Below are 23,016 nucleotides of genomic sequence, written 5' to 3'. Positions count from 1 at the left end.
TAAGCAGAATTGTATCTCAGTCGGGCCTTTCATGACGTCCCAACGCGCCTTTGAACCAAAGTACTTCCAGAGTGTTGTACTGCAGGAAACATGGCGGCCAGACAGAAGCACAGCAAGATCCCGCAAACAGCACTGTGATAATGTTAATGTCCAAAGGACCCCCCCCATTTATTTTTTGAAATAGCGCCACGACAATCTTTTAGGTCCGCCTGACCAGTGTGGACGCCCCCCCCCCCCACCCCCCACCCCCAAACACACATACAGATTCTTACCAATGTCCTTGAATCCCTGCATCCTCATTCCTGCCTGCAGTTTGGGTTCGCCGATCCGGAGGTTTTTGAGTTCCGTTTCGGAGTTGTTGGTGAATTGCATCTGGACAGAGACCATGGTGTGGTCCGGGCTGAACGGTCGCCTGTTGAAGCAGTACTCCACCGACAGACCCTCCCCGGTGATCCGGTGCAGCAACTCGTAGGTTTTCACCGCCCCCAGCGAGGGGCTCACCACCTGAAACAGACGACCATGAGCGGGACTTTGGGCGGGAGCGGAGGGCGTGTCACAGTAGCTTCGTCTGTTACCACCTTTCCCGGGATTCCACTCGGGGATGGGGGGGGGGGCGCGGGGGGGTTGGCTACACACCGGAGTCTGGGTCAACGTGGTTGACTCTTGAAATGCCCTTTGACGTGCCACTCGGACCAAGGGCAATTGGGGATGGGCGTTCAATGCTGGCCCAGCCAGTGACACCCACAACCCATGAAGGAATTTAAAAAAAAATTCACTGAGCCCTCTACAGAATTAAGATAGGATCAGGAAGCCATTCGGCCCATCCCATCTGTTCTGTCATTCACACATAAAAACGTACATTGGAAATAGTAGCAGGAGGAGGCCCTTCAGCCGTTCGAGCCTGCTCCACCGTTCGGCCCTTTGAGCCTGCTCTGCCATTCGGCCCTTTGAGCCTGCTCTGCCATTCGGCCCTTTGAGCCTGCTCCGCCGTTCATTATGACCATGGCTTTTTTTCATTATAAATTTAGAGTACCCATTTATTTTTTTTCCAATAAAGGGGCAATTTAGCGTGGCCAATCCACCTACCCTGCACATCTTTGGGTTGGGGGGTGAAACCCACGCAGACACGGGGAGAATGTGCAAACTCCACACGGACAGTGACCCAGGGCCGGGATTCGAACCTGGGACCTCGGCGCCGCAGTCCCAGTGCTAACCACTGCGCCACATGCCGCCCGTAAGATTAAGGCTCATCATCAAGTTCAATACCCTGATCCCACATTCCCCCCCATATCCTTTCATCCCTTTTGGCCCCAACTCTTGAAATCACAACGTTCTGGCTACTTTCTCTGGTAGCGGATTCCACAGATTCACTGCTCTCTGGTGTGGGTGGGGGGGGGGGGGGGGTAAAAAATGATTTCTGGGGATTCCCTGGTGAGTAGATAATTAGAGACATTGGGCCGGATTCTCTCAGCCCACGCCGGGCTGGGGAATCGCCGGGCCGGGCGCGAATCGCGCGCCGCCGCCCCACCCGGTGAGTGGAGAATCGGCGTCATTGGCGCTGGCGCGATTCTCCACTCGGTGTGTCCCGCCGGCGCCATCCACGTGTGGTCTTACCTGGCGGGACCTTGGCGTGTATCCTTTCGGGGGGGGGGGGGGGTCCGACCCCAGGGGGGCCTCCGCTGTGGCCTGGCCCACGGCCGGGGCCTACCGATCGGCGGGCTGGGGGCCTCTTTTGCTCCGTGCCGGCCCCTGTAGCCTTACGCCATGTTGCGTCAGGGCCGGCGCAGAGAAAGAAGCCACCGCGCATGTGCGGCAATCGCGCCGGTCGCACCGCGCATGCACAGACCCGCGGCGCCCATTTAACCCAGTATCGGCAGCTGGGGCGGCGTGGGTCGCTCCAGTGCCGTGCTGGCCTACTGAGGGGCTCGGAATCGCTGCTCCTGGGGGCCTGTTGACGCTGTCGTGAAACGCGACGGCATTTACGACGGCGTCAACACTTAGCCTCAGGATCAGAGAAGTCCGCCCATTGTGTTTAACCTTAAGCAAGTAGATCGTGGAATTTAATGGGAGGAGCCAGGTCTAGGGCAGTGAGTTTTGAGTTAGTTTAGTTCTTTTGGAAGCTGTGAGCAGATTCTATAGAAGGCTGCCAAAGATGCAGCATAAATCTGACAGGATCTCTCTCTCCTCAAGCAATCTCTCAGAAGATCTCGACCCAAAGATTGGCAAGTAATCCCATGTTTGCTAACTGTATTTGAAAGTGGCTTTTGACCTATGATGGGTTTTGCTTGATTGGAGATAAAGAATGTATCAGTTAGAAATTAAAGTGGTTCCTTTTATTGTTAAGCATTCTTAAATGGTAATTGTAAGCTATATTTCTGTGAGGTTACAGTAGTTTAATACTGAGTTAATAATAAAGATTGTTTTGATATACCATATTCCGGTTTTCAATCCTGTAGCGAAGTAAGTATCCTTTCCTCAAGGTTTTAGGAATTAAAAAAGTGATTGGTGTACCTGTCCTGTATCCTAGCAAATGTTGGGACCTGGTCCGGGATCACAATAATAGTACTTTTCACAACTACCGGGCACCTCAAGGACCTTTAAGCCAATGAAATACTTTTGAAGTCTAGTCACTGCCATAATGTAGCAGCCAATTTATGCACAGCAAGATCCCACACACAGCAATGTGTTAATGATCAGATAAACAATTGATTGTGATGTTGGTTGAGGGGTAGATATCAGACTGAGGGCATTGGCAATGACCCTGAAATAGTGCCTGGGGGGGTGGGGGTCTCATACATCCACCCAAGGAGGCGGGCAAAGTCTCAGTTGAGCCTCTCATCTGAAAGGTGGCACCTCTGACACTGCGGCCCTCCTTCAGTACCGCCCTAGAGTAACAGCTTCACTTTTCCACCCCGAGGATCGAGAGTGGGTCTTCAACCTGGAACCTTGTGGTTCAGAGACGAGAGGGCTACGCACCGAGCCACGGCTGAAATAGCGTGAAAATCCCCAGGTCACCACTTCTCGCAAAAGATCCTGACATTTGACACCGCGAAGAATGGCGGAGGAAGTGCGATGGTTTTATTGCGGGCCGTCAGCAGATGTGCTCAACATCTGTGGCTGCCTCCAGTGGAAAACCAGCAGGGAGGGGAGCCCAAGGAAGGAAGGACTTCTCGTCCAAATTCTGGAACCCCGCCCACTCCCACCCAGTCTGCGTTCATCTGGGAACTTAGCAGCCAGCAAGTCTGGCCTTAAAAACAAAAACGTGCATTTAAAACAAAATATACCCGAGGGATTCACCGGATCCTGTGTGCGAGCATTAGAAATGACATTCTCAACATATCCGCCCTACCTCGAGACAGCGAGGTGTCGCAACACACTCACCTCGGACGGTACGGTCGTGTCAGTCAGCGTTAGTCCCTGCAGATCCAGGTTGAGGCTCTTGGATGATGTGTTGGGTGAGGGGCTGGTCTGGAAGGTTGGGGATGAGCTGACTGTGGAAGAGGAGAAAAGGGGTGAAAGAGAAGCATTAACTCGGGGGAAAACTTCCATGATTCGCAGGAATAGCCCTCATCGAACATCGATCTATTCCAGCATCCACCATCCCTATCTAACCGTGACAGGGCACACATTTGCAACTATGCTTACAAGTATTAGGCAGTGGCCATCTCCAACAAGAGAGAATCTAACCACCGCCCCTTTACATTCAATGGCATTACCATCGCTGAATCCCCCACTATCAACATCCTGGGGGTTATTATTGAACAGAAACTAAACAGAACCAACCATATAAATACTGCAACTGTAGAGGCAGATTAGAGATGGTGAATTCTGCGGCGAGTAACTCACCTCCTGACTCCCCAAAGCCTGTCCACCATCTACAAGGCACAAGTCAGGAGTGTGATGGAATACTCTCCCCTTGCCTGGATGAGTGCAGCTCCAACAACACTCAAGAAGCTCAATATCATCCGGGACAAAGCAGACGGATTGACTGCCATCCCATCCACCACCTTAAACATTCACTCCCTTTGCCATGGACACGCAGAGGCAGCCGTGTGTACCATCTGCAAGATGCACTGCAGAAATTCACCAAGGCTCCTTCGGCGCCATCTTCCAAACCCACGACCTCTACCATCTAGGACAAGGGCAGCAGGGACATGGGAACACCACCACCTCCTACAAGTTCCCCTCCAAACCCCTTAGCATCCTGACTTGGAAATATATCAGCCGTTCCTAGACTGTCACAGGGTCAAAATTCTGGAATTCCCTCCCTATCGGCACTGTGGGTGTACCTACACCACACGGGCTGCAGCGGTTCAAGAAGGCAGCTCACCACCACCTTCTCAAGGACAGTTGGGATGGGCAGTAAATGCTGGTGTACTAATATCCCATGAAAGAATGAAAAAACAGCATGGTGGACAGGCTTTGGGGAGTCAGGAGGTGAGTTACCCACTGCAGAATTCCCAGCCACTGACCTGTTCTAATATTTCTTCTATTCATTCAGCGCCTGGAATTCTGCAACTGTTTACTCCAATGGGGGCAATAATTGGCTGAATTGTGCTAAATCAAAACGGTGCAATGGAAACTGCAAGTTTAGACATGTTTTGGAAGATGCAATCTGCATCATCAGGGAGTCGGATTGTGGGTCAGGCCCACGGTTAGAAGTCCATAAGACATAGGAGCAGAATTAGGCCACTCGGCCCATCGAGTCTGCTCTGCCGTTCACTCATGGCTGATATTTTTCTCATCCCCATTCTCCTGCCTTCGCCCCATAACCCCTGATCCCCTTATTAATCAAGAACCTATCTATCTCTGTCTTAAAGACACTCAGTGCTTTGGCCTCCACAGCCTTCTGCGGCAACGAGTTCCACAGATTCACCACCCTCTGGCTGAAGAGATTCCTCCACATCTCTGTTTTAAAGGATCGTCCCTTCAGTCCGAGGCTGTGTCCTCGGTTCCAGTTTTTCCTACAAGTGGAAACATCCTCTCCACGTCCACTCTATCCCAGGCCTCGCAGTATCCTGTAAGTTTCAATAAGATCCACCCTCATCCTTCTAAACTCCAACGAGTACAGATCCAGAGTCTTCAACCGCTTCTCACATGACAAGTCCTTCATTCCGGGGATCATTCTTGTCAATGTGCTCTGGACCCTCTCCAAGGCCAGCATGTCTCTGGACGTTAATTTTTAGCCGGGAATTTCGGAGCACACACTGGGCTAGATTGGTTTTTAAAAACCACCTGGGTGTTGCATATGGTGTATTGGAGCGCAGCGAGGAAAATAGACCGGGGGGGGGGGGTGGGGGGGGGGGGAACAACTGGGCTGTGCTCCCGTCGCGTGTGGCTCCGTTTCGATTGGGTAAAGATGATTTTGTTTTCTTCCAATCTCTTCAAGAGATCTTCGAGCCTGGGAGGACTGCCGCCACCTGGTTTCTGGACCTCAGCCAAGTTGAAAACCATTCCTGGTGATGCGGTTCCCCTCCCCCCACACCGTCCTCGGGTTAGGATGGAGGACCGGCCTCCCTCCTAACTCACTATCAATCCGGTCAGGGCCGGCTGAATGACAGGGGGGGGGGGGGGGGGGGGGGGGGGGGGGGGGGGGCAACAAGGAGCTGTTCAATCCATTGCCTCTGTTGCGAGAAGGAAGCACACAACCTGCGCTTGGCATGATTGCAACTGGAAACTCCCAGAAGCCTCTGCCACGGGGGTCACAGCACTGATGTACCCGAGGTAACTCCCTACACACGATATCAATGATTGAAAATCCACATTGATGTATGGATGCAAGTGAATAAAGCACATGATCAAAATATTGAAATGCATGGATTTATCACAACAAAATGCAAAAAGACATTTAAAAAAATTATTTCATGGGATGTGAGCATTGTTGGCCACACCAGCACTTATTGACCATCCCTAAAACGGGGATCATCTCTACAACATATCTGAGTTGTGCCTTGTAGATGTTAGATAGGCTTTGGAAAGTCAGAAAGGGAGTTACTCTCCACAGAATTCCCAGCCTCTGACCTGCTCTTGTAGCTATATAGTTCAGTTTCTGGTCAATGGGAACCTCCAGGATGTTGATAGTGGGGGATTCAGGGAGGGAAATGCCATTGGATGTCAAGGGTTGGATCCTCTCTTGTTGGAGATAGTCATTGCCTCGCACTTGTGGTGCAAATGTTACTTGCCAGCCAAAACCTGCATCCATAGTAAGACTTTATATTATTGATGGATTAGCGAATGAGAGTTAATAACTTGGAACTGTCCAATGTTGCTCTACCAGACCACTTCAGCACCATGGACAGCTCCACCAGAGAAATACCAGTGCTTGAGCCCAGAGAGCAAAGGGAGCTCCACACCAGGACAAAGACTGCCAGTCGAATAATTCGGAGCTGTAGTGATGTCACACCGACAGGAGATTAGCACTTTCATTAGAAAAAAATAATTGGGTACTCCAAAAAAATATTTTTTAAGTGCTATTTATAAGGGCAATTTAGCGTGGCCAATCCATCTACCCTGCACATCTTTGGGTTGTGGGGGTGAAACCCACGCAGACATGGGGGGAGAATGTGCAAACTCCACATGGACAGTGACCCGGGGCCGGGATCAAAACCAGGTCCTCGGCACCGTGAGGCAGCAGTGCTAACCACTGCGCCACTGCGCCCCAAGGAGCTTAGCACTTCACACCCAGAGAAAATTGCAGAGTAACTTAAGTTTGGACCTCAAGACCCCATTTATCGCAGCCAAGTCATTTTCCAAAACCAAAAGATTAAAATGTTTTGGAATCCTATTGCCGCGCTCCTGCACCTGGTTCGTCCATTAACAGAACATCAAGTGCTTCACCTGAAGACACGGAGATGGAGGAGCAGAAGTAGACCATTCGGCCCATCGAGTCTGCTCCGCTATTGAATGTGAGCATGGCTGATCTGGGGTGGGATTCAGCCACCCAACGTCACCGGGAAACCCGGGTAGGGGTGCACTACCGGCAGGAAAAGTGAATCGCAACGGCCAGAGAATTCTAGCCCCAATAGGATATTCCTCAACTTTCCCACCTTATCCCCATAACCCCAATTCCCTCACTGATTAAAAATGTACCACAGCCTTGGACATACTTAAAGACCCAGCCTCTGCGGTAAAGAATTCCACCGATTCACTCCCCTCTGAGAGAGGAAATTTCTCCTCATCTCTGTCTTAAATGGGTGACCTCCTTACTCTGAGATTCTGCCCTCTGGTCCCAGACTCTCCCACAAGGGGAAACAACCTCTCAGCATCTACCCGGACAAGCCCCCTGAGAATCTGCTATGTCTCAATAAGGCCGTCTCTCATTGGACGTATGACGTTCTGGCCAAATTAATGAAAGATTTAGCAAAACGCCACTACAATTACATCAAAGTCAGACAGCTTCAGGTCGTTGCAATTTCTTCACAGCAGTCACAAGGTACAGGCAAAAAAGACATGGCCTTTACTCAGTTGGCCGCATTCTGGGAATCAATTAACAAATCCCCAAGACTCCTCAATAGCCTGGCAATCGCTCGGAATTATTCCTGCTTCCCGGGAGGTTGGGAAATGGAAACAGTTGTCTGCTGTGCTGACGACCAGTTCGGAGGTGAAACATAGGACACATTCTGTGGGGCCTGTTAGAGGTGTTCGGGCTTCCGCTCAGAAATCATCAAAGCCTAACCCCTCGAACCTTCTGAGCAACCGTTGCCCCGTTAAATGGCTGGCACCAAGGCCGCGGCATCTGTACATCGTAGGACACCCAATTCGAAACAGGCACGTGCCTAAGACACCCATGCAGAGGTCCCCAGGAAAATGTGCGACAGGCTTAGCCACGCAATTTTTCAACCGCAGAGCCTGGCAGAAGGAGTTACATAATACACCTTTTGCCGTCAGGTTGCCGTGGTAGCAAGCCAACCTATTTAAACACATTTAGAACATAGAACATTACAGCGCAGTACAGGCCCTTCGGCCCTCGATGTTGCGCCGACCTGTGAATCCACTCTCAAGCCCATCTATGAAATGAAAATCGCTTATTGTCACGAGTAGGTTTCAATGAAGTTACTGTGAAAAGCCCCTAGTCGCCACATTCCGGGGCCTGTTCGGGGAGGCTGGTACGGGAATTGAACTGTGCTGCTGGCCTGCCTTGGTCTGCTTTAAAAGCCAGCGATTTAGCCCAGTGAGCTAAACCAGCCCCTACACCACTCCCTTATCGTCCATATGTCTATCCAATGACCATTTGAATACCCTTAATGTTGGCGAGTCCACTACTGTTGCAGGCAGGGCATTCCACGCCCTTACTACTCTGAGTAAAGAACCTACCTCTGACATCTGTCCTATATCTATCTCCCCTCAATTTAAAGCTATGTCCCCTTGCGCTAGACATCACCATCCGAGGAAAAAGGCTCTCACTGTCCACCCTATCCAATCCTCTGATCATCTTGTATGCCTCAATTAAGTCACCTCTTAACCTTCTTCTCTCAAACGAAAACAGTCTCAAGTCCCTCAGCCTTCCCTCCTAAGATCTTCCCTCCATACCAGGCAACATTCTGGTAAATCTCCTCTGCACCCTTTCTAATGCTTCCGCATCCTTCCTATAATGCGGCGACCAGAATTGCACGCAATACTCCAAATTCGGCCGCACCAGAGTTTTGTACAGCTGCAACATGACCTCATGGCTCCGAAACTCAATCCCTCTACCAATAAAAGCTAACACACCGTACGCCTTCTTAACAACCCTCTCAACCTGGGTGGCAACTTTCAGGGATCTATGTACATGGACACCGAGATCTCTCTGCTCATCCACACTACCAAGAATCTTACCATTAGCCCAGTACTCAGTCTTCCTGTTATTCCTTCCAAAATGAATCATCTCACACTTTTCTGCATTAAACTCCATTTGCCACCTCTCAGCCCAGCGCTGCAGCTTACCTATGTCCCTCTGTAACTTGTAACACCCTTCCGCACTGTCCAGTTCACTTGATTGTCTGGAGATCCAAAGCGTCATTAGAATTTCAGAGGAATGGGCTCAACGCATACTGGAGTAATTTTAAAGCCCGTTTTAACCATTGTCAGAACCTTTGAATGCAAAAGACTCACAGTCATCCAGGTCAAGGAGGGAGATCTCTTTCTGTTTAGCCTCGAGCGCCCTCAGAGATGGTTTCGCGGTGGAAGACTAAAAGACAAGAAAAGATTGGGTGAAATCATTTGCAAACAAAAGGCCAGCTTCAGCATTTGAAATGAAACGAAAATCGCTAATGTCACAAGTCGGCTTCAAATGAAGTTACTGTGAAAAGCCCCTAGTCGCCACATTCCGGCGCCTGTTCGGGGAGGCTGATATGGGAATTGAACTCGCGCTGCTGGTTTGCCTGGTCTGCTTTCAAAGCCAGCTATTTAGCCCTGTGCTAAACCAGCCCCTGGTTTACTGGTTCGTGCTCAATATTCCGGCTTCCAATTTTAACCACAATTTTAACCCAACCTATCATAACACACTTTTCCCCCAAACCCTACGTTTGCCCTTGAGGGTGGTGTGGAATTTGGGGTGTTCAGGTTGACCAGGTGCACTATACCCAAATTTCCCAAGATGCACACTTTTGACCAGTGCTTCAGCCATTTATGAGGCAATTCTGGTGTCTGGCTCATGAAGGGGGATTGGGAGGAGGGGGGATTTACGTTGAGACGACTGGGAAGTAGGGAGCGGGATACGGCGGTCTACTGGCAATGTCACTGGATTAGTAATCCTGAGGCCCAGGCTGTTGTTCTGGGGACATGGGTTCAAATTCCAACACGGCAGCCGGTGTGAATTCTTGAATGTAAAGCTAGTCTCGGTATTCATCGCTATCGATCATTATCTCACAGAATTGGTACAGAGCAGAGTTAATTTGGCCCATCATGGCCTGTCTGGTTCACTGATATCCCTTCTGGAAATCTGCCGTCCTTACCCGGTCTGGCCGACATGTGACTCCAGACTCCAAAGTGGTTGGCTCTTAAATCCCCCTCTGGAATGGCGCAGCAAGCTACTCAGTTCAGGGGCAGGTAGGGATGGGCAACAAACGCCAGTGAGGTCCACATCCTCAAGAAAGAGTCAAAGAAAAGCCACTGCCTCATCCATTCCTCTCATCAATACTCCACAGTGGCTCAGCGGGGTCACACCCCTGCCTCTCAACCAGGAAGTTTTAAGTTCAAGTCCCACTCCAGGATCTTGAGGGTGGGTGAAACTTAGCCGTGATTTTTTTTTGGCCTAAGATGAAAAAAAAAAACACCTCTTTCTGCCAGGTTTCGAATCCTGCACAATGTTATTCATTTAAACCCCTTCCTTTCTCCTCAAACATGGTCTGGAGTTACACTGGATGACATCTGGAGATAGACGTATATGTACCCTTCCTTGACCGCACCTTCCAAACTTTCAAACCTACAGCCTCTGCCACTTGAAGCACAGGAGGTGTATGGGAAGGTCTCCAAGTTGCAAATTCACCTCCAAGTCACTCACCATCCAGACTTGGAAATATATCGGCCGTTCCTTCACTGTCGCTGGGACAAAATCTTTGAACTCCCTCCCTAACAGCACTGTGGCTTACATCATGCCACACCTTTATACTATAAAACATTTTGAGGCTCACCTATTTTCTCCAATTGAACTGCCCTCTCTCAAAAGCCTTTTATCTCTAAAACCGCCAAATAACAGGTCAGCCCACCATTTTTCATTCGTTCAAGAGGTTTACAGTGAACCGAAAGAAGTGCTTGTTAGGTGAATTTGACATTCTGAATTCTCTCCGTGTACCCGAACAGGCGCCGGAATGTGGCGAATAGAGGATTTTCACAGTAACTTCAATAAGAATTAATCTTATTATTGCAGTGTTAATGTGAGCCTACTTGTGGCAATAATAAAAGATTATTATTATGAAAGGAATATTGGATGAACTCGCGAGGGAAATTTGACTTGCAGGAGTACGGGGATGGGGGAAGGATGGAGGTTTGGGACTGATTGGATTGCTTGCCTGAGAGCTGGCATGGAATCGATGGACTGAATGGCCCCCTTCTGTACCGTAACAACTCTTTTAAGCACCATCATTTTCCAGCTCAAGATGTAAAGTTATTGTCCTGAAACGTTAAATCTGTTTCTCTCTCCACAGATGCTGTCAGACCTCCCGCGCATTTCCAGAATTTTTTGTTTTTACTTCAAACTTTGGTGTCTGCAGCATTGTGGTTTTTTTTTTGTATTATTGAGAATTCAACAGTTTACCATCACAGGATTTGAACTCTCGATGTCTGGGTGAATCCAGCACATGAACCACTAGCTCCCTGCATCCTTTAAAATACATCTCAGCGTAGCTGGCTCACCTTCTTCCTGCTCTTTTTCTCCGTGTCCGATTCAGAGTCTTCCTCTGACTCTGACGAGCTGTTCTCAGACGAGCTTTCCTCGGAGGTGGAGGAGGAGGAGGAAGACGCGGAACTCGATTCTTCCTTGCCTTTCCGTTTCTTCACTGTCTTCTCTTCACCTTCACTTTGCCCGCTGGCAAATACATAAAGAGAACCAAAACATTATCCACCATCCAATAGCAAGGGTTGACACAAGTACTGTGATGAATGTAATAAACTGTTATACTTTATATTGTTATGGGCCAGGGTTTAGAGAACCCCAAAGTGTATGATATAGTTCACCTGACCCACAACTTTGACTAGATTGTGGTATGGGGAGCACACGGCCCACTCTACAGGTGTGGTACAGCAGAAATGGAAAAGTAATTTTTAAATCAAAACAATGTTTATTTTATGAACTCAAGTTAACCTTTTGAAACAGACAGTGAACATCTTAGCAACCATCAATTCAAATACAACCCCCAAAAAAACAACACTAAGTAATCCTTAATAACTTCCCAAACAACATCCAGAAGACAGAAGAAACACCTTTTAACAGAAGCGCATCAGGTTTACATTCACTACTGAAAACATTTATAATTCTGAATTCAGCAAGTGATCAAGAGATAGTCTTTTCATGGCAGAGAGATCAACAGTACACCTGCTTTGTCTGGCTTCAGCTCCAACACTGAAAACGAAACTAAAACACACCCTGCAGCAAACAGCCTAAAATGAAAGTAAAAAGCTGAGAGACAGCCCAGCTCCACCCACGCGCTAACATCACTGATAAACACCCATTTCTTAAAGGTACTCTCACATGACAATCATTAAAACCTCGGTTAAAATGCTTACAGGCAGTGGGCGGGATTTACCGGCGATGAGGGGTGTAGTCAACAGGAAATCCCATTGACAACGGTGGGACTGGTGGATCCCGCTGGCAGGCCGTCTCCACTGCCAAAAAACACGTGGTGGGTTGGTCAATAAATCCCGCCCAGAATGTCTGTTGGAGCCGTGATCGAAACTGAGGCCGATCGTAGAATTTACAGTACGGAAGTAGACCGTTCGGCCCAGCGAGTCTGCACTGGCCCTTGGAAAGAGCACCCTATTTAAGTCCACACCCTATCCCCGTAACCCAGTAACCTCACCAAACTTTTTTGGACACCAAGGGCAATTTAGCGTGGCCAATCCACCCAACCTGCACATCTTTGGACTATGGGAGGAAACCGGAGCACCCGGAGGAAACCCACGCACACATGGGGAGAACGTGTAGACTCCGCACAGACAGTGACCCAGGCCGGGAATCATACCTGGGACCTGGAGCTGTGAAGCAACTGTGCTAACCACTGCGCCACCATGCTGCCCTCAATCAGTGATTTTTGCAGGAGACGTGTTTTACTAATTGATATTAACAACCATTTTACCTGTTTGCAGATCAAGGGCTAATGTAATGTAGCAAAGCTTCAGCCTGGCTAAACAAATCAAGGAACATCTTGTAACACGAGAGAAAAGATTGCTGTGTGCTTTGAGTGCAGCTGGTGTAGCTAATGCGAGGGACCAGGTCTGTCGGGAGTTACTTCCAGGGCTCTAAGCTGAGCAGAAGGTTTTTAGTTTGGTCCTAATAAAAAAGATTTCTCTTTCTAAGACTCTGCCCCAAGATAATCAAGTAAAGGTGAAAATAAAAGGTGAAGTTCCCATAGTCCGAGATGACCATAGGCTGGTTTCCCCTTTGAGGGGTTTATCCCGAGGAACACCACATCTCAGGCGAGGTGAGAAGGCAGAGCCTTCATGAATAACCTCAGCCGGTACGGGAATTGAACCTGCGCTGCTGGCCTCGCTCCGCATCACGAACTTGTTGTCCAAACAACCAAGCTACCTGTGCCAGTGGCCGATGATGACACCTCTGATGACATCATGCATATATTATCTTAAGGTGTCGGCAACGTCAATGCTACTGGTAAGAAATCACTGTAAATATGCAACAGAATGGTCGAAGGAAAATTCATGGACAAAGTTAATCTTCCAGGATCTGGGAAAATGAGAGCAGCTATATGCATCAATGTGCAATTATTTGTGATGCAGGAATGGAGACGGGAGCTCACTTTGGATTGAAAAGACCAAATTCATCATGAGTTAAAACAAGGCTGGAAGATTCACCTAGCTTGTGCTAGAGTAAGAACATTTAGGGGGTAAAACCTCACTGTGAAAGATAGTCCGGAAATTAAAATTTCCCCGGATGGAAAAAAACAAAAGTAAACCCTCAGGAGCAAGAATCACCTTAGACTGGTTCCGGGAGAAAATAATATCTACTTAAAGGGCAGTGTAAAGTATATCTGCGAAGTGTATGTTTTCAGTTGTTCTGTGGCTTAAAGTACAAGTCGCCTACATATGTACTGTTTAGTTAATAGTGCTTTTAATTTATTATGACAATAAACGTCTTGAAATCTGATATCTTGTCATGTCACCCTTTTGACAATGAACCAGAAGTTTTAATTTATTTTTGGAAGTTATCAACCTCATTATTTATTTATTTATCAACTTGTTTAGTTAAAATATTCACCCTACCATTGCTATACAAGCCCAGATTGTCCCCCCTTTTAAAATAAATTTAGAGTACCCAATTATTTTTTTCCAATTAAGGAGCAATTTAACGCGGCCAATCCACCGACCCTGCACATCTTTGGGTTGTGGAGGTGAACCCCACACAGTCCCGGGGAGAACGTGCAAACTCCACACGGACAGTAACCCGGGGCCGGGATCGAACCTGGGTCCTCAGCGTCATGAGGCAGCAGTGCTAACCGCTGCACCACCGTGCCACCCTCCAGATTGTCCCCTTACCCAACTGTCTCATCTCCTCCCCACTCCTCTCTAAAATATCTAGAAATTGGAAGCTCCCGTCCATCAGCTGAACGGGACATTGCGCTGAAATTATCAATTCTCCGAGACACAACTCCACCAACCTGTCCTCGCTCTCATCTCGCTTCTTGCTCTTCTCTTTCCTCGCTTTCTTCTTGTTCTTCTCATTGTCCGACTTGGTCTCCTCATCACTCTCTTTGTCACTCCGCGAGTCGCTCGCGCTCTCAATTTCACTCATGCTTTCAGACTCACTGGCAGTCGGGGACTCTGTGAACATTACCAGATATTTATGGTGTTAGACCAGTTAGGCTGAATGGCCAATAAACTCTGATGATGATACAGTGCAATGCTGTAGGTGGTGGAGGGGGTTCGCACTAACTTTTTTATTCATTCTTTCATGGGATGTAGGCATCACGGGCTGGGCCAATATTTGTTGTGCATCCCTAATTGCCCTTGAACTGACTGGTTTGCTCGGGGCTGTTAAGAGTCAGCCACATTGCCGCGGGTTTGGAGTCACGTGTAGGCCCGGCCAGGTAAGGACAGCAGATTTCCTTCCCTAAAAGACATTAGTGAACCAGATGGGTTGTCATGGTCACCATCACCGAGACCAGCTTTATATTCCCGATTTATTCATTGAATTAAAATTCCACCAGTTGTCCTGGTGGGATTTGGACCCATTCGCTGGCCGCCCTGCTGGTGTGTTTCTCGGCGGGTGGGAGGCATCCTGACGTTGACGAGCAGCGGGATCTTCTGGTTCTGAATCTTCTGAATCCACCCCATGTCGCTGGGAAACCCGCAGTGGGGGGTTGCCCCATCGACGGGCTGACCGAAAGATCCTACATATATACGGTTTAATCAATAGTGCTTTTAATATATTGTTACAATAAAAGTCTTAAAATGTGAACAGCCCCATGTTTCCAGAGTATTAGCCTGGGCCTTGGGATTGCTGGTCCAGTGACAGACACAGACCTCGGACTTTTCTCTTCTATGAGGACAACCCGGAAATAAGGGAAGGAGAGACACTCCCGGCATGTGTAGTCTCTGATTCCCAGCACCCTGCTCCCTGTCCTTTCTGGGGTTTTCCAGTGGGCGGAACTGGACTCTGCCTGCACTAGGCCCAACCTTCTTAAAAATGACGAGATAGAGGAGAAACCTATGTCAGGAATTCAGAAATGAAGATCTGGAACTCGCTCCCTGAACAGGCAGTGGAGCTGTGGAAATTTTTCAAGACAGAGGTAAAGTTTATTAAGGTATGAGTCAAAGGTGAGTAAATGGAGTTGAGAGGAGGTCAGCCATGATCGAATTCCCCTGGGTGGAAAATGCCACTGAATTCCTCGGTTTCCACGACTACTTCCCAATGAGCATTCCCAGCAGGTGAAAATCCACACCGGGGAAATCCACACCAGGAATGCAATTCATGAACTTGGCCCTCACTTGGCACACAATCCTTTCTGACATGAAATGAAAACACACTCTGAACTATCAGCTTCTCAAGCAGCTGATGCCACATCCTGTTCACACTGGAGGCAGGAAAAGGGATGACCTCGGTCTACCTCAAGTGCCTTCCGCCTAGCTATTGTGCGTCAGTGCGACCCCCCTTCAGTTCCAGGTTGAATTGTCAGATCAGATCACCTCATTTTGGGGCTTTTTAAAACAGAAAAAGTAGCCAGGCCCATACTATTGGGGGAAGGGGGGGGGGGGGGGGGGGGGGGGGGGAAGAGGGAGAGAGAGAGGCCCCATTGAGGTAAGACCTTCGTTGCCCCCTCATCCAGGGTTCCTTTCGGGAACCCTCAACACTCCAGCCTGCTACTGGGTACCCTGCTCCAGGCCCCCATCACCCGTCTCATCAGTAAACTGAATGCCAACTATAGTCCTGGTCATTCTAGGGCTTCTGAAAGCCCATCGTCACAAAGGTTATTCCTTCCAATAAGAGGGGCAATTGAATGGCCGTGTTCTCAATGCAAATCTTCACCACCACAAGGGGCAGGATGTTTAGATTTCGCTGTGGTTGAGAATAGAGGCAGACAGGGGCCCAAAATACCAGCGCCAGCTGGTATTCCAGTTTCATAAAGGTATAGAATGCAGAATTAGACCATTTGGCCCATCGAGTTTGCTCCGCCATTCGATCATGGCGGACTCTGTTCCTGGCGCTGCTGGGACGGCTAAATCTGCCAGTGAATTTGATTGGCTGGCAGCTCGTGAAGGCAGGGCTTCCTCCCGCTGAGGGGTGAAAGGCCCAACCATTCGCTCGGTTAGGCCGCTGGCAGCGTGTTATTACAGAGTGGAGGGGGGGGGGGGGGCGGGGGTCTTTGCGTCAGTCGGTTCAGAAATTACTTTTATCAGGGGGCGGGGCAGGCGGCGGGGGGGGGCGGGGGTGATGTTGGTGTGGGAGCGATCCCCATTCCACAGGAACAGCAGGAAACTCTTCGACTCACTCAAGCCTGCTTCGCCATCCAAATAGATCATGGGCGACTTGCCCATCAACCCCCGCATCCAAATAGATCATGGTCGATCTGCCCCATCAACCCCGTTTACCCTCCTGCCCAAAAGATCCGGCACTCTCAAACATGAAAGCGCCAATGGGTCTCCTCAGCATCGAACTAGGCCCTTGAGGGAGAGAAAGTTCTAGATTTCCGCGACCCTCGGTGGAAAGGAACGCTTCCTGAATTTGCGGCAGAACCGCCTGGTTCTGAGTTTAGAATGATGCCCTCTTGTTCTTAATTTTCTCACCATGGGGAACAGTTTCCTTGTCTCCACCTGAACGGATCCAGGGAGGAGGGGATTTGAGCCACGGGGCGAGGGCTGGAGAAGCTTGGAGCGAAGGAGGTGGAGGGGCAAATTTGATAAGAGGTGTACATGATGATGACAGCTTTGGAGAAGGTGGCCAAGAGAACGTTGTTCACATGATCGGACAGTACCAGGACTGGGGGACACAGATTTTGGGCAAGAGATATTAAGGGGAGGGGGAAGGGGAGGCAAGAGGAAGTGAGCAAGAATCTTTTTGCACAGTAAGAGGTAATGAGCTGGTACCCGTTGCCCCTGAGGGCGCTGGAGATGGAGATGATGGCTGGGATTTCCCTCCAACTTGTTGCACTCACTCACAGCCTGTATCTCCTTGCAGCCTCTTGGTGTCCCCCCTCAGCTTACATTTCCACCTAAGTTAGGTATCATCAGCAAACTTTGATACATTACTCTTTGTCTCTTCATTTGAGTCATTGATCTAGGCTGTAAAGAGCGGAGGGCCCAGCACTGAACCCTGTGGCTTGCGACGAGTCACACCTTGCCAACTTGAAAAAGCCCCATTAACCCGTATTCTTTACTTCCTGTCCATTAACCAAGCCTCCACCTGTGCTAATACATCACCCAATTCCATCAGCTCTTATCTTGTGCATTAATCTTACATGTGGCACCTTATCACGTGCATTTCCGAAATCCAGGTATATTACATCTACGACTGGTGGTTCCCTTTTATCTGCCCCATTAGTTGGATCCTCAAAAAGCTCTAATAAGTTTGTCCTCGATTTCCCTTCCCTGTGTATTTGTTCTAATCATACGCTGCTTTACTCAGTGCATTGTTAAGATTTCCTTAATAATAGATTCCAGCATTTTCCTAATGGCCGATTCAGGCTAAATAGCCTTTAGATTCCTGTTTTCTCTCTCTCTCTCTCCTTTTTGATTAGCAATGTTACATTTGCTCTTATTGGGACTGTTCCAGAATCTAAGGAATTTAGGGAAATCGCAGCCGGTGAATCAACTATCTCTTGGTCAACCCTAGGATGTAGGCCATCAGGTCTTGGGGATTTGAGGCCCTTGAGTTTCTCCAGTGCTTTTCCTCTGCTGATATTAATTAGCTTTATTTCCTCACTCTTGTTAACCCCTAGGTTACCGTCTGTTTCTGGTCTGTAACTTGTGTCTTCCACTGCGAAGATTCAACTCAACAACAACTTGTATTTAGATAGCGCCTACAGCTAAATAAACCACCCCGAGGAGCTCCTCGGGAGCATTAGAAGACCAAGCGGATGACCTTGAGCTGCATATGGAGATATCTGGTCTGGTGACCAAATGCTCGGTCATAGAGGTAGGTTTAAAGCAGTGTCTGAAAGGAGAAAAAAGGAGATAAAGAGGAGGCGTAGGGAGGGAGTTCCAGAGGCGTAGGGAGGGAGTTCCAGAGGCGTAGGGAGGGAGTTCCAGAGGCGTAGGGAGGGAGTTCCAGAGGCGTAGGGAGGGAGCTCCAGAGGCGTAGGGAGGGAGTTCCAGAGGCGTAGGGAGGGAGTTCCAGAGGCGTAGGGAGGGAGTTCCAGAGGCGTAGGGAGGGAGTTCCAGAGGCGTAGGGAGGGAGTTCCAGAGGCGTAGGGAGGGAGTTCCAGAGGCGTAGGGAGGGAGTTCCAGAGGCGTAGGGAGGGAGTTCCAGAGGCGTAGGGAGGGAGTTCCAGAGGCGTAGGGAGGGAGTTCCAGAGGCGTAGGGAGGGAGTTCCAGAGGCGTAGGGAGGGAGTTCCAGAGGCGTAGGGAGGGAGTTCCAGAGGCGTAGGGAGGGAGTTCCAGAGGCGTAGGGAGGGAGTTCCAGAGGCGTAGGGAGGGAGTTCCAGAGGCGTAGGGAGGGAGTTCCAGAGGCGTAGGGAGGGAGTTCCAGAGGCGTAGGGAGGGAGTTCCAGACAAAATAAAATGCAAACAGTCCCGGGAAGGGAGACGGTGAAATGGCAACTTCCACCGATCTCCATCTACATCACATGCTGCTCACCACTGTCGGCTGATTCAGTCGGTTCAGACTCCCCCTCCGAGTCAGAATAGAATGGTTTCTCCACTTTCTCCTTTCGCTTCTCTCTGCCACTGGGTTTAGTCCATTCCGAAACCTGAAGGGGAGGTATTAAATAGTCATTCCTCCGTCCAGCCCAACAAGACAAGGCAAACCCAACTGTAAGATAGGCAGCGATTTGGGGCTCAAGGGTGTGCCGGGGGGATTGGGAGACTGGTCTTGTAACGGCCAAATTTCGTGGTCCACTATCCAATCCATTAATGAGTTTAGAATCCCTACAGTGCAGAAGAAGGCTATTCGGCTCATCGAGGCTGCGGCAACCCTCCAAAAGAACACTCTACCTAGACCCATAACTCCACGCATTGATCAAGGCCGATCCAGCTAATCTTTGGACACTAAGGGCAATTTATCACGGCCAATCCATCTAACCTGCACATCTTTGGACTGTGGGGGGAAACCGGAGCTCCTGGAGGAAACCCACGCAGACGCATGGGGAAGTGCAAACTCCACACACTCACCCAAGGTCGGAGTTGACCCCGAGTCCCTGGCGCTATGAGGTAGCAGTGGTAACCACTGTGCCACTGCGCAGATGGAAACAGTCAGTGGTGGACAGGAATAAATCCTACTTTGGGTTTCCACCATCTGCTGTAAGTGGGAGCATTTGGAGTAACAGCCACTCCCGCAAGCTGTCTGAAGGTTTTAGCAGCGCGAGATGAAAACACACACATCACACCAGCCTCACACAGGCCTCAGCGGAGAGAATTCTACAAACTAAGAAGAAATTCCTCCTCATCTCCATCTTAAACGGTTAACCCCCTGTTTTTCAACCCCCCCCCCTTAGCTCGAGTTCTTGACTCCCCCTCCCACAGGGAAACATCTCATACCGTCCACCTTGCCACGCCCCCTCAGAATCCTATGTTTCAATTGAAATGGAAGTCGCCATAATCACCGAGGACCAGAGGCTGGTCTCTTCCATTTGGGCGGGAGAGGGAGCTGACTGGTGGTGATTTTACCTGAGGGTCACCGCTCCTCAGGTGAGGCTGGGGGTGTTGGGGGGGGGGGGGGGGGGAGTTGAGGAGGCGGGGCCTTCATGGATAACCTCAGCCGGCTAGCGGGGATCGAACCCGCGCTGTTGGTGCCGCCCCCCATCACGAACCAGCCGTCCAGCCGACGGAGCTAAACTGACCCCCTTATCATCACCTCTCACTCTTCTAAACTCCGACGAGTATAACCCCCGCCTGCTCCACCTTTCCTCGGAAGACAACCTCTTCACCCCAGGAATCAGCCTAGCAAACGTTCTTTGAACTGCATCCTACGCACGTAATGTCCCTTCTTAAGGAAGGAGTCCAGATCTGGACGTACTCCAGATGTGGTCTCACCAAGACCCTGTACAGTTGCAGCAAGACTTCCCGACTTTTATACCCCACTCCTTTGCAATGACGGCCAACACTCTCCTTCCTAATTATTTGCCGTTCCCACATGATAATCTTTTTGCGATTCTTCTACAAAGACACCCGGATCCCTCTGCACCGCAGCGTCCTGCAGCTCTCTCTCTCCCTTTAAATAATGTTCTGCTTTTCTATTCTCCTTGCCAACTGGTTTTTCTGATAATTATCGGTTAAACAGGCCAAAGCACCACTCGCACCTCTTAAATAAGGACTAGGAGCAGGAGGAGGCCATTCAGCCCCTCCAGCCCACTCCACAATTCAATACGATCCTGGCTGATCTCCTCTAGGCCTCAACTCCACTTTCCTGCCCATTCTCCATAACCCTTCAACCCCGTTACTAATTACCAATCTGTCTAACTCCTCCTTAAATTTACTCAATGTCCCGGTGCCCACCGCACTCTGGGTAGCGAATTCCACAGATTCACAACCCTTTGAGAGGAGTAATTTCTCATCTCTGCTTTCAATCTCCTTCCCCTTATCCTATAACTGTGACCTATTGTTCTAGATTGCCCCACAAGAGGACGCATCCGCTCGAAGTATACTTTGTCGATACCTTTTATCATCTTATTTGCCTCAATTAGCTCTCCCTTCATTCTTCTAAACTCTAGAGTATAGGCCTAAACACCTCATCTCTGGAGTCAATCTAGTGAACCTCCTCTGAACGGCCTCTAATGTAACTACATCGATCCTCCGCCCGGTGGATCTGGCTGGAGAATGGCTGGGTCCGTGGCCGCGCAGGTGGACGGCGGCGGAAGCGTGTGCGACATGGCGCTGGCCATGCACGGGCCCTGCCTGCGGAAAACTGCCCCCCCCCCGTAACCAGCCTCGTCATCCCCACCAGTCCCCCCAGCCCCACCGAAGGACCTCTGCCAGCGGAACGCCCCCCCCCCCCCCCCCCCCCAACTGTGAGGTCTCCGAACGGTGTGACCCGAAGGGTCAGTTTTGAGTAACTACCCTTAACGCTGCTGTATTCCATTTTTTTGTAACCAGCATCTGTATTCTGCATCTTTCCATGTGTTCTGACCTTTTGAATGCCCACATATGACATCTACGTTTGGTCGATCGGGGAGTCGGCCCATCGGGGGCGGAGCGTCGGGGGAGGGCCTCAGATAAGCTGCAGCGCTGGGCTGAGAGGTGGCAAATGGAGTTTAATGCAGAAAAGTGTGAGGTGATTCATTTTGGAAGGAATAACAGGAAGACAGAGTACTGGGCTAATGGTAAGATTCTTGGCAGTGTGGATGAGCAGAGAGATCTCGGTGTCCATGTACATAGATCCCTGAAAGTTGCCACCCAGGTTGAGAGGGTTGTTAAGAAGGCGTACAGTGTGTTAGCCTTTATTGGTAGAGGGATGGAGTTTCGGAGCCATGAGGTCATGTTGCAGCTGTACAAAACTCTGGTGCGGCCGCATTTGGAGTATTGCGTGCAATTCTGGTCGCCGCATTATAGGAAGGATGTGGAAGCATTGGAAAGGGTGCAGAGGAGATTTACCAGGATGTTGCCTGGTATGGAGGGAAGATCTTATGAGGAAAGGCTGAGGGACTTGAGGCTGTTTTCGTTAGAGAGAAGGTTAAGAGGTGACTGAATTGAGGCTTACAAGATGATCAGAGGATTGGATAGGGTGGACAGGGAGAGCCTTTTTCCTCGGATGGTGATGCCTAGCATGAGGGGACATAGCTTTAAATTGAGGGGAGATAGATATAGGACAGATGTCAGAGGTAGGTTCTTTACTCAGAGAGTAGTAAGGGTGTGGAATGCCCTGCCTGCAACAGTAGTGGACTCACCAATACTAAGGGATTCAAATGGTCATTGGATAGACATATGGACGATAAGGGAATAGTGTAGATGGGCTTTAGAGTGGTTTCACAGGTCGGCGCAACATCGAGGGCCGAAGGGCCTGTACTGCGCTGTAATGTTCTATGTTCTATGCGTGCGGCCTACTCCCAGAGTATTCCGTTTATGAGGTAGCGGAGCATTGCTAAAGAGGCGCCGCCCCCGATTCCGGTGTAAATGGGGATTCTCCGGCTGAGCGCCGAATGCGATTTTGGCGTCGCCGATCGGAGGATCTCGCCCGCTGGGTTTATCCAGTATTTTCCGCCTTTATTTCAAAGTTCTTGATATTGTTCACCTGGAGAACGGACAGAGTTGCTCCTCCGTGATTCCTTCATTGTGAAGCTTGTGTTGATGATCAGGACCAAAATGGTTGGGTTGCTGTTCCTGATCTCACACCAGGTTGTAAAGGTTGGAGAGATTTTGCTTCAAGTGGACTGCACAATACGGACGCAAGAGGCCACGTCCCCTTTGGTCGAGCTCGGTCCCGATACATCTACATGAATGAACACGGGCGTTGCAGCTGCCCGTGAATCGTCACCCTTTCCGCTAGGATACCCGGCTGACCAAATAACAGGCGGTCCCCCCACCCCCCATGTAAATACGCACAGCACTGCAAACCACACACACACACCCACCCACACCTCTTTCCATTCGCCCAGCAATCCGATCCGCAGCTCCCTCTCCACGAATGCTTCCTCCTGTGGGCATTGTTGTTAGAGGACACACCCGGTCAGACAACTACATTAGGGCAAACCGCAGAGCTACAGCACTGTAATAAATCC

General features: G+C 49.8%; 1 protein-coding gene across 1 annotated transcript in view; it reads right to left on the bottom strand.

Annotated features, from left to right (window-relative positions):
- Window positions 1-23,016, bottom strand: part of ap3b2 (adaptor related protein complex 3 subunit beta 2) — a 121,204-nt gene that overhangs the window by 17,415 nt on the left and 80,773 nt on the right. The window contains exons 17-22 of the mRNA XM_072492601.1: window positions 18,942-19,053; window positions 14,307-14,469; window positions 11,332-11,503; window positions 9,091-9,166; window positions 3,382-3,491; window positions 273-504 (exon numbers count right to left, since the gene is read on the bottom strand). Coding sequence (XP_072348702.1) covers window positions 273-504; window positions 3,382-3,491; window positions 9,091-9,166; window positions 11,332-11,503; window positions 14,307-14,469; window positions 18,942-19,053 — 865 coding nt within the window. The remainder of the gene's footprint in view (window positions 1-272; window positions 505-3,381; window positions 3,492-9,090; window positions 9,167-11,331; window positions 11,504-14,306; window positions 14,470-18,941; window positions 19,054-23,016) is intronic.

The sequence above is a fragment of the Scyliorhinus torazame genome, chromosome 30, assembly GCF_047496885.1.
Source record: "Scyliorhinus torazame isolate Kashiwa2021f chromosome 30, sScyTor2.1, whole genome shotgun sequence".
Lineage (NCBI taxonomy): Eukaryota > Metazoa > Chordata > Chondrichthyes > Carcharhiniformes > Scyliorhinidae > Scyliorhinus > Scyliorhinus torazame.
Note: the sequence above shows the minus strand (reverse complement) of the source record. Positions and strands in the feature narration are given on the sequence as shown.